At 44.6% G+C, this 12,354-nt stretch overlaps 1 protein-coding gene across 1 annotated transcript; it reads left to right on the top strand.

Moving 5' to 3' along the window:
- The first annotated feature begins 941 nt into the window (after window positions 1-941).
- On the top strand, window positions 942-3,242 carry LOC124055040 (chymotrypsin-like protease CTRL-1). Its single transcript, XM_046381634.1, has 5 exons — window positions 942-954; window positions 1,265-1,427; window positions 2,176-2,438; window positions 2,556-2,689; window positions 2,773-3,242. Exons 1-5 carry the CDS (start codon window positions 942-944, stop codon window positions 3,160-3,162), a joined length of 963 nt encoding a protein of 320 aa, XP_046237590.1. The 3' UTR covers window positions 3,163-3,242.
- Window positions 3,243-12,354: the final 9,112 nt, after the last annotated feature.

Here is a 12,354-nt window from a genome sequence, read left to right on the forward strand (position 1 = left end):
TTGCTCATGGCCTCCTATAGAGCGTCTCAAAGCAGTTATGTCATGTGGACAGGTTGGTGAGATGAAGAAATAATAAGTGTTTAAAAGGCGTGACACTGTGGGTGGAGCCGAGTGTTGGCAATAGGGTACTCAGAGTCGAGCACAAAGCCAAGGAGGCACAGGTTAAATGGCTGTCTTCCAGTTTCCCTGCAAATTAATTGCGGTGATCATCCTGTCAAATGCAGGTAAGAAAGACAGTTTATTTACCTTTATTACTCGGTTCATGACGGCACTGGGGTCTAAATCTAGTCAGGTAAAAGCACTCTGAAGTTGGCTCTTCTAAGCACCGTGTTGCCATGTGTGGCATCCTGCCTGTAACCAGTCGGATATGAAGCTCAAGTGCGTGTAAGTTAAAATCAGTTAATCAGTTAAAATCACTCTTGTAATTAGCCGTCTTTACACATTGCTCCATTTGCAATAATGTTTTTTGCACTACATTGCATGTATAATTTGGATCCCTTTTTTGATTTATCTATTTAAACAATGAGGAATTAAAGAAAGTCATTAAGAAACAAAGGAATCGTATTGGCACTTCTGATTAACTTATTCTTTTGTTTTACCTCTCGTCTACCAAATAATTTTGAAGCTGATTTCCCCCCCATTAACTGCTCTGGACAAAAGTCAGCATTTTAGCTTTGGCATTTTGGGTCACATTTAAACTTTAACGTATGCTGTCTCTCGTTGGTGTATCGAATGTTGTCCATCATCTGCTTCAGGAGGTTTGCTGAACGTGTTTCTCTTTGTGTTTCAGGGTGTCTTTCAGCGCAGCCCGGTAGGCATCCAACTTTTCAGACTTTCAAATTTTGTTTCCTCCTCATAAGATGCATTGGAAAATGGACAGAAATACAACCGACCTTGTGAATTTAAGCTCGTCTGTCCCTTGTCGCCATCGCCCTCGGGACATGCAACATCATAGTAAATTTGCCAAGTTCAAGATTGCGTATTTCGCCTCAGGAAACCAGTTGAGACACGACTGGATCGTAAACTTGACAAGCTCTTCTTGTTTAAATTCGACACAGCATATTCATTACGTAGAATGTCTATTTTTAAAAACTCTAAATACGCCAAACAAGCATGAATGTTTTCCTCAAACAAAGACTGTCCACTCTGTAGGAGGAAGTGGTGCGACTTGATTGACTTAACCACAGCCACGTTATAATTTGTCCTTTTAGCTGAGAGGTTTGGTTGCTCATACGGCACGTTTAACTCTCTTCTCTTCTGTCAGAGTGCGGCGTGGCTTTGTTGAAGACCAGAATAATCGGCGGTCAGGACGCGTCTCCAGGAAGTTGGCCCTGGCAAGTCAGTTTGAACGACGACTTGGGATTCTTTTGTGGAGGGTCCCTGATTACCAGCGAGTGGGTGCTGACCGCTGCTCACTGCCTAACAGAGTGAGGAAACCATTTTCTAGAATTAAAAAAGGGTTGTTAATTACATGTCTTTTGACATGACAAATGACAGCACATTTTGAAGTTTTAGCGTCAAAATGCTTTCCGTCACATGTCGACTCAACCATCCACATTCCACCTGTCATATAACACCAACGTATCTAAAGCTCAAACATATGACTGACATTTATAGTAGAACAGACACAAAAATGTTTAAACAAGAGTACAAAAGGAAGTGCAGTACAATTAAAGCCAACTTAACTTAACCAAACAAAATGTACTGATGGGGACCAGTTTGGACTGATTTAATGAGAAAGAGGCAAACTCACTAGAAAAGTGCATTTAGCTTTACAATGAAAGTCACAGAACAGGCTTTAAATTCCAGACTTTTGTTGGTCAGTTGTACACAAAAGGTGATTTCTCATCATTGCTCAGGTAGAAGTACACAAAGTACGTACATCCCACCAGCTGACATAAAGACCCCGTTCAGACCTGGCATTAACACACAGTCTGTATCTGGATAAGGACAAACCAACAGAATACAGTGTTATCAGAGTGTGGTCGGATTGGTCAGACCACATCTGGAGGCGGACCAGCCTGCAGTGACAGCCAGTCCTGCCTGTCCACAGCCCCATTGAACTAATATGAATATTAAGATCCAATCCCAGTCAGGGGAAACACCAGAGGACTCTTCTTGATACCAAATGTCAGTGGATCAGATTAACTGTTCTTCGTCTTTGTCTTCAAACAGCTCCGTAGGCACTTTGACAGTTTATCTGGGCCGCCTGAGCCAGTCTGGACCAAACCCCGATGAGGTGTCACGTTACGCTCGTGACATCATCGTCCATCCATCATACGACCCCCTGAGCTACAACAACGACATAGGCCTTTTGAAGATGTCGGCCCCCGTGAAGTTTTCAGATAGCATATTTCCCGTCTGCTTAGCCTCAGAAAACAGCACTTTCCACACCGGGACAAGCAGCTGGGTCGCCGGTTGGGGTGTAACTGCTGGCGGTAAGCTCACGGGCCGAACGCTCGCCTCGGACATTTTAGCCATCTTTCTTTTCTTGGGGTTTGTATTTTGCATTTTCCATCTCAATTTCAATCTTACCTGCAAATTTCTCCAATTAGGCGACATTTCCGACGTCCTTCAGGAGGTGAATTTACCCGTGGTGGGAAACAACGAGTGCCAATGCACCTACCCTGAACTCACAGAGAACATGATGTGTGCTGGGCTCCAAGATGGAGGGAAGGACACATGTCAGGTAACCATACATATTCATTTCAAAAGAGGTCAGTTATCAAATTGTATCCTGTCTCAATAACGGCAACCGCTTTCCTCACACAGGGAGACTCGGGTTCGGCACTGGTGACCACAGATAGTGAAGGTTTAGTCTGGTTCCAGAGTGGGGTTGTGAGTTTTGGTTTGGCCTGCGCTCAGCCGATGACTCCTGGAGTTTACGCCCGTGTGTCGCGGTACCAACGATGGATCAGCAGCATCACCGGCAGCAGCAAACCGGGCTTTGTTACCTTCACCTCACCAGGTGTGGACAGCGACTTGGGTTATACCTGTCAGTTACCTGCAACAAGCACCAGTTCACCAACTCCCACCACGGACGGCAACAGTATATTTGACGGCGGTGAAAACCTGGTCCACTTCTCCCGCTTCACTCACTTCATGTCGCTCTGTGTTCTGCTTCTTTCGCTTTATGTTCTTGTGGGGAACGTGACAGTGTGAAATTATTTCCACTCAAGTGTCTTTGATGACAAACCTTTTTCTTTCACTGTGGCAGATACGAACACTCAGTCAATAACCGAACAAAAATAAAATAAAAATAAAATAAAACAAAATAAACTTTGCATGTGTGTATTCAGCAGAGAAGGAGCCACAAGTGTTTCAGGCCACCTGACGAAGTTACATCTCCTCTCAAAATCTTTTTGACTTATTAGGCATTATGAATAAAAATAAAACATGCACATGAGATGCAGAGCTGTGAACTCAACTGTGTGGGCATTTCCAGTCATTAGGTAACGAGTTTCAAGTGGCAGCACATCCAAACCTGAAGCAGAAGGCAAGAAGTTGCTCACACATTAAACTCACAAGAACCCACAGCTTTGATGCTGTGCTGACAGGCGGCACACGACTGTCCACGGGTACAAGAAGACATCTGGCATGAAGCGAGTGGGACCCACTGAACAGGTGCCATCATTTTCACTGGGACAGAAAAGCAAGTTCACTCAGCGTTTCAGGGTAAAATATGAGCTTACCAGAAAATAAAGTTTAAAAAGAAAAACAAACGCAACACATTTTGAGTGGCAGAAGCCATGAAAACACTCAAGTCTGCTTTTCCAAAGATCAACATACCAAAAACGCAACTCAAAAGGGAAAATATGTGCAAAACCAAAGCAGGCTGAACAAAAGCAGGCAGGACCAGTCCAGGCCTCCAAGACTCAGACGTTAATGTTCATATTTCAGCACCACGCAGCAGCATTAAAGCGTGACAATACACCAAACACCAAAAGAAAACAAAGTTCAGCCTCTTACAGAAATGACTGCAACAACAAACACCAAAGCACATGTTGCAGCAGCACAATGAGAGCAAATCAACCGGCAGGCAGCAAAAACACAAACAGACTGAAAGCAACACATCAACACGAGCTCAGCATGTCAGCAGAAACAAAAATAAAATACTTAACTTGTGTGGCGTGAAGCAGTGAAACTTTTCTCTGAAGAGTCTCTGTGGTCCCACACAGAAGCTTTGGCAGCAGCACAGCTGCAGTGTACTTACCTTGTAGAAGTGAAGCGTTGATGGGCTGCTCCTCTGTGAAAACTGTCTGACCGAGTCTGGGTCGTCCGGAAGACGTGAAACTCTCTGTGTGTTTGAGGCCTGTTCCTAAAATGGCCGACAGTGAACAAACAGAGCTGCTAAATCTGGCCAGTGTGCAGCGCAAACACCTACCTTCCACCAAGCCGTCTCAAAATGTCGGTACTCACCTGATATGTAGTATTCTTCACAAGTATTTTCAAGTGATAAAGCCCAGAAGCAAGCCTGGAAAGGAGCCATGTCTAAAACCAGCACAGCACACCCACAGTGGGCAAACCACCGGTTCAAATAGCCCGCCTTGAAAGAAGGGTGCGTTTGTTTCATCCACCAGCCAGAATTTTAGCTAACAGTTTCCTGCCTGAACTAGCTTGCAGCTTCCAATTTTCACCCCATCGCTGGTTATGCTTTTCTCACCGTAACCTTATGGGCTGTTAGACACTGACAGTCTGACCGTATGACAAGGTTGATTGAAAGCACACTGCCTTTCTTTCCTTGGCCAAGTCAAGCCAGGGACAGCATAGCATGATGCTTTGGGATGATGCTAAACTTTAACATATGATGAGGCTAAAATAACTCAACTATTTGGTGGATTGCAGTAAACTTTTGTACAGATACGGGAAAATAAAGCCTAATGACTGTGGTGATCTAATTACACATTGTGGCCCAGGTGTGTTTTGTGCTACTTAGCAAATGTTAGCATACTAACATAAACATACTACGTAAACATACTAAACAGCCTGCTCTCAGTAACTTCATTAGATGTTGGTACGAAAGGTATGAAAACGCTGTAGAGAAGTGACGGAGGGGTGGGTTGAAGGGCTGTCTTCATCACACAAAACAAACATCCCTAACTGGAACCAGGAAGACTTCAATTACACAAATCAAACCAGCAGTGGGAGCAACAGGAGTGTGATGCAAAAAAGCAGGGGAGAAACCAGTAATTCAGTGATGAATGGGACGGCTTTTGTCATGCAGGCCTCAAGTAAAGTTAGTGAAAGTGTTGCATTGTCTTAATTATATTTTAAAAAATTCTTAAAACAAAACAAAACAAAACTAACATTAAAGTGTTGCAGCCTCTGACATCACTTGAGGCAATTTATCAGCCGCAAAGGGCTTTACACAATTTGTTTCACGTAAGCTACACAGCACTTAGTTAATGAGATCCTGAAAACCACGTGGCCCTAAAAGTTACTTCCAGTTTCTGTATTACACAATGTTCCATCAGTTTCTTAAATAAGGAAGAATGGCTCCCTTGCACAAGACTCCCGTGAAAAGAAAACTTTTTCAGCACGTCTGATTGGAGACACATGTGATAAGAAAGATCACAGTATCTTTGTAAAAATGAAATTTTAAAAAAAGGGCACTTATGTGAAAATGCTGTCAATCCTAATGCAAGAGAAGATGTCTTTTTTGTAAAGGTTCTCATCCACTTTGATCTGTTTTGTAAGACTGAATCACTCAGTATGCTGTGGTTACGAGGTCATCCTGCCGTCACTCCTTTTAGATATTAGATTCAGTGTCAAGAGAAAAATGAGGCCTCAAACGCATTTTACTACTTTCATTTATGCCGCGCAATGAGCAGAAACTAACCTTGAGAGGGACGAATTGAAGTCATGGCCTTTGCATTTTACCTTCAGTCCAGCAGATACAAATGAAAACCACAGATGACAGAATGTCTGAGCTCAGAGTGACGGGATATGAGACTCTCATGGAGTCAGTATCATCAGTGGGGTCACACGGGGTCATGTTCAGGTTCCGGTCAGCATGGAGGGGACAGATGAGCCGCGAGTACTGCAGGAAGTATCACCAGCTCCTCTGTTCTGCTCGGTTAAATGACTGGTTTTGGCAAATGGAGTCTGGATTTAAGTCAACTTCAATCATTTAATCAAGCCAGTACAATAATTCCAGGATTATTTATTCCAGGAGCAACCGAAAGGGGGACTAATTTAACCTGTGTAAATGATCTGAATGCTTCTCCCACCACCGAAAGTCTCACAATAACACAAACTAAGTCACCGATGGAGACAGGACCACTCCAGCAACTCCTGTGTTCCACTCAGTAAAATTACTGTTTTTGTTAATGGAGTCTGGTTGCGATTGCCAAGTTCCCTGTTCTCCATCAATAATTCATTAGTTCCAAAGATTTTTGTCCCTATCAGTCCTACATGTTTGATCCATCACACAATAACCTATTTATCTGGTATGTTTTCCAGCGGACATTTTGGCCGTTTGATGTCTACCGTTGACACAGCATGACTCTGTCCAGCAGCCACACATGCCGGCGAACGTCCACTCTGCCTGTCCTGTGCTTAACTTCAAGCTTTAAAGAAAAGGTGTGTTTGACCTGCACTCCAACTGCTGTCTGTCCATCTCCTCACACACACTCAAACACAACACAAACTGTCCTGGCCTGCAGGATCATGCGCTGATTCCAAGTTTGTTTGAGCACTCATTAGGTGTGTGTTTATGTGTGTGTGTCATCCCCTACGCCAAACGTGTGTGTGACTCACACTGGCCTTAAATGCCCTTCAGTGGTCACAAACTTCCTGTGAAACAAAACCTAATTGGGCCAGATGTACCTTTGTTTTTCATTTCCTTTCACTTTTTTTTGGGTCATTTTAATTTTCAGACATTCACACATGAATGCAATACTGTCCCCAGCAGGCCACTGTAGATAATTTGTGACAAAGCCGCGCTGCAATATGTTCTGGGTGGCTGATCGGAAAAAGTGACTGTCGAGTGGCCTGCAGCGGCAGAGACGGCGTCGTTGCTGTTCTGCGGCTGTGTTGGTGTGTTGTTGTTCGGTCTCAGTGGTGGCAAACTTCCTCACGCACAAAAAAGCAAACCTGACTCAGGCGGCGAGAATCGCACTCCTGGAAATAAAGCAGGAACGCTTTGTTTCTGCGTGTCGCTTCTTCTCCCCGTGAGCAGTTAGTAAAAATTTTTGATTCTCATTCCGGTGGTTTAAGAGGAGTATTAATGTCCATTTTCATTAACTCCTGAGTTCCCCTTTTAAGTGAGCTCTTACATAACGTGGCTCGCTTGTCTCTTGAAACTCTGCAGAGCATCATCCAGCGCCGTGCTGAGCACAGCTTGGTGAAGGTTTTCTTTTCACCACATCCGTGTTGAAAAGAAAAGAGAAAAAAGAAAGAGAAGAGTGACCCTGAATGAAAAGGAGAGAGAACAACGTGAGTGGCATCACTGACATTATCTGACCCAAAGTTTCAGCAATTATGATTTGATCAAAAGACGAGACACTGCAGAGTTACAGTTTGGTATCTTGTTTGTTCAGATGTTACGAAACAGCAAGATAAAACAACAGATAAAACAGCACGTGTGCACATAACAACTGGCCTTCCTTCACTCCCCGCCGCTGAGCAGCCCGCATTGTTAACCTGCATACAGCATATGTTCTTCTGGTTCTATCAGCAGAACGTCAGGGACGATGGCATGTGAAAGGGAACCTTTAGGGAAAAAAATCATAACAGAGTGAGAATCATGTCTGAAAGCTTAAGTGGAAATGAAGCAGAAAATCAGTGGATGCTGAGAGAAAAGAGGAACCACAAGAACAACAAGGCAGATCCGTGTGCAGTGGTGGGTATGGAGGGCCAGCTGATCCATAGGAAGTGCCCTGCACTGCACATTCATTGTACAGTGTATCCATCATAGTGTGAGATATGGTTTTCCAGTCATGTTAAACCCAATCTGAATGCAGAGCTGCAGGGAAAAGAGAGTGAAATCCCTGCTGGCTGGCGCTCCTTCAGTGGTGCAACTGAGAAACTGGACATGCTTGTCATCAAAGATTGCGAGAATGTGACGGGCTCATACAGGGCTACGGGACAGGGAACAGTCGTCTGAAACCGGATTGTAACATCGCTGAGTGCAGGACCAAACCGCAGCTAAAACACCAACTGAAACACAAGAGAACATTAGGGCTGAAGCAGCCATCAGCAGTCAAACCAGAGCAGGGCTGAACCGGGGCTGAACCGTCACTGAATGTTAGACTGTGACGTTATTAAAGCAGGGCAGACAGGCACCACCGAAGCCTCACTGATGACACAAGCAGCAGCACGCTGCAGAGCTCGGCGCTGACTCACTGTTTGTGCGTAATGAGTCATGGTGAAGTCAGGATGCTGTCAGTGAGCCTCCGTCCAACTCCCCTCCACCTCGTCCCTGCTGCACATCCGCCTCTGTGGAGGTAGCACAACACTGAGCAGATCCGACCCGGCACCTCGTGTTACGTGGAATCTGATGTGAGTAACACAATGCTGCGCTGCCTGACAGAAGTGCAGCTGTGGCCGACAGCAGAAAATCTTAAGGTCACAGCAGAATCGGGTGAATATTGACGGTGACAGCAGCAGCAGCAAAAGAACTTCCACTTGAGGGATGAGCACTGGCGGCAGGTGTGTTTCACTTCCTGTTTCCTCAGCTCCTCCTGCAGAAAGTCTCATCAACTCTGAGCGTGTCGTCGCGGCTCCTCTGAGCTTCCCCACTTGCCCTCAGGGCGCCATCTGACCGAGCGCTGAATCATCTAAATGTGCTCTGTGTGTGTGTGTGTGTGTGTGGGGTCCTGACCCCAGGAGCCCCTCGTGACATGGGGGCCCACAGCTTTTGCAGGGACCAGCAAAGTTTCGGTCCTGTTCAAATAAATTTTGGAGAAGCAAACAAAGTGCAGCTGACTAAAGCAATTTTGTGTCTCTCAGCCACACTTGATGTGTCTCTCTCTCTCCCACACACACACACACACACACACACACACACTTTCCGTCTCTCCCTCCACTGAACTCTTAATGTGCCTCCTCTGCAGTGAAGTTAAATGGATGACGGTGCGGCTGATGTTTCGTCTCCACGCCGCCGCGCTCACCTGACACAACAGCGTCCGTCTGAACTTCTGCTTCCTCCGTTTGAAGCTGCGTGAAATCCAGAAGCACACGTGACTTTGTGACTAAAGTCATCTGTGACATCACGTTCGCCGTGTTTACACGCAGGGAACCGCACCGTTAAGGCTTTAGTGATGACAGTGACGGCTGGATCGGCTGGTCCACCATTTTGGTCCAGGCTGACAACAGCCGTCAAACAGATTGCCATGCCATTGCACATATGTTTTTGTTTATATTTATTGTTTACACTCATTTGTTCTTTAAAAACATCTACCAACGTTTGATGAAGACATTCATGGTTGACAGACGATCAATCAGACCAACTTTGGTGACCCCGCAGGTTGAATTTTGAGGTTTTGACTGAAGGATCTGAACAAGGTTTGGATGGACTGCTGCCCCGGGGAGAAACTTAACTTAAGGGACCAACATTCCCATCAGCCTCAGCTCGTGTTCGGTGCTAACGGGCAGATTAAAGCACATTCATGCACTGAACTGAAGATGTTAGCTTTTAGCTGAACGACAAAACCAAAGGATGAGAAGACGTGGGAACGTGTCAGATGAACAGAGCAAAGCAGGCGAGCAGGCGGGAATAAAAAAAGGGGAAAACTCTGATCACGTTACTGCCCCGCGATGAGGGTGGATCATTTGAAGCCAGCGGGATGTTGATAGGATTCGCCATGAGATGGACGGCGAGAGGAGAGATTTTGTGTCCTTGAAAGAAGCTGAAGGAGAGTTAGCGTGAGAGTGTAACAGGAATAAATCCTCTGTTTGTGAATTCCCGGCTCCCTCTGATCTGGTGTTCTCTGTGCTCTTCATGTAACTCCTGTTTCTGGATGTTTCTAGTTTTATCTTCTGTTCTCTCACTGCTTCGCTTTCCTTTCTCACCGTTCTCTTTTCACATCCTTTCGCCTTTCTAACACCACCACACACCTTCTTTCCACTCGCCTTTCTTCCATCTGCTTTTGTCTTTCTCCTTCTGTTTTATCTTAAGGTTTTATTAGCCAATTTCCTGCCCACTTTCACTTCCTATCAGTTTCCCTCCCCACACTACAAATTTTCCTCCTTCCTCACTTTTATTTTGGCTCTTCCTCCTTTCCTCTTTTCCCTCGACTTCCCCGGCTTTACTTTATTACATCTTACCCCTGTGCTGTTAAAACAATTTGACGCTGCGTGGGTCATTCGGCCGCGAATTGGATTACCTTCACTGTAAAACGAAGCTGCATCAGCGGGAAAAGGAAACCGCCCAGAGCGTCAGTTTCAATTTGGCACAAACAAAGATGAGATGGATATAATTTATTCCAGATTTCTATGGAAATTGTCTGGTGTTCCTCGTATTAAATTTCATATGAGATAAGAATGCTACAGAGGTGACTCAAAAGAAATTGGCTTATGTGGATCATCCAAATCTGGAACATAAAACAGCCCCAGATGGATTTTCTTCTGCAGAGGGAGAAACTGCTATAAACTGTAATGTAGATGCAACTACACTTAATTATCTCCCAGTGATAAACAGAAGGCCCAAAGAAATACTCATATTCACCTGAAGTCGGATGAGTTTATACTCAGTTTTGTTTAAAAAAAACCAAAACATATAAGTTCATGCTCACAGGTTTATTCCTCATTTCTTGTCTGTGAAGATTCTCAGTCATCCAGGTGATGTTCAATCAAAGCTTCATCAGTTCAGAAGTGATGTTGATCTTCACAAGTCCAGACGCCTTGCTTCAACCCTTTGATTCCTCATTTCTTCTTTAGTTTGAAGAAAAACTGATTGTTTTTCCTCATCTGACCACTTGAGGGCAGCAGAGCAGCCCGTAAACACAACACATGAAGTTCATATGGTAAATGTTAGCAAACAGTTGTTTATGTACTTTCCTGACAGACAGATACCAACATTAGAATCAAATCCAAGTCCGATATGGACTCTGCTTTTTGGGTGTTGGGTCTCCCCCAACCCCGCCGCCAAGTACTCAGCTATGTTCACCAGTTAGATGCTAACTTCGTACAGCTGGTTCATCAGCTCTTTCACTGAAAACACTGGTCTGTTGGTCATCCAGTTGGTCACAAGGTTTTTCATAAGACTCAACCATTGACTGTATATGAAGATGAACGACATGAAAGGAAACATCTTGATCGCCCCCTGGTGGCTGGCTGCAGTGCAGGTCATAAACCCTCCATTAGCAGATAGTTAGCAGACAGGACATGGACCAAAAACTCTTTGACCACAAACTGTCACTTTACCCACACTTAATATAAAAACAAACATTGATTAATGTAGCTTTAAATTGTGCTTTCATTGAAACGGCACTTTCAGTAAGGACGTTTCTGATCCGAATTCAGCTAAATTCCTTCTTCTCTCATTTCAAGCCGCTCACATCATCCGGCGTTACAAGGCTTTGACATTTTACGCTTCATTTCATGGTAAGCGACAAGCATCCGCGTGAATGTATCTTTACAAATATCGGTTTAAGTGGGAAATTAAATTCCGGATTAGGGATTTAGGCTTTTCTTCTCCTCCATTCATCCCTCGTCCTCATCCTGTAATCTTCTTCTCCTCCTTCTGAAGACCAGACTGTTGAAGTCATCCTGTTCCTCTCCAGCAAAGGTTGTTTTTTCCCTCACAGATTTAGCCCTTCATCCAAACCGTCAATCTCGTCTCTTCCTTCGTGTCCCTCTCTCTCTCTTCCTTCAGTGTCTTTTCCTGCCATAAAGTGGAGGCTTCAGATCATGGAGCCTTTTCCTTTCATTGTAACAGCTTCAATAAGAGGAAACACAATTACAGGGACTTTACTCGATAATCCCTTGATTATTCCCTAAAATATCAACCCCATTAACATCTGTTCCGCTTCATAAAATCCCAAAACGAATGAAATTTCTTACTCTGCCCATAATGAGTTAAGTATGGAGACAAACGCAGGATAAAAATCCAGATGGTTGCACATAAACAGCGAGGCAGCACAAGATATTTATACTGAAGTCCTGATACACTGATTATGATGGCTCCAGATACCCACAGAACATGACCATTAATCCCTTTAGGGTGAAGGATCAGCTCTGCAGGGAACATAAACTATATAGACAAAAGTATTGGAACATCTGACCATTGTCCATTCATGCAGCAGAGCATTTGTGAGGTCACACACTGATGTTGGACCAAAAGGCCTGGCTCACAATCTCCGTTCCAGTTCATCCCAAAGGTGTTGGATGGGGTTGAGGTCAGGGCTCTGT

This window comes from Scatophagus argus, chromosome 23, assembly GCF_020382885.2.
Source record: "Scatophagus argus isolate fScaArg1 chromosome 23, fScaArg1.pri, whole genome shotgun sequence".
Taxonomy (NCBI): domain Eukaryota; kingdom Metazoa; phylum Chordata; class Actinopteri; family Scatophagidae; genus Scatophagus; species Scatophagus argus.

Coding starts and splice junctions, on each gene's coding strand:
- LOC124055040 (XM_046381634.1), top strand. Junction 1,428..2,175: donor GCTGCTCACTGCCTAACAGA/GTGAGGAAACCA, acceptor GTCTTCAAACAG/CTCCGTAGGCACTTTGACAG. Junction 2,439..2,555: donor TTGGGGTGTAACTGCTGGCG/GTAAGCTCACGG, acceptor TTCTCCAATTAG/GCGACATTTCCGACGTCCTT.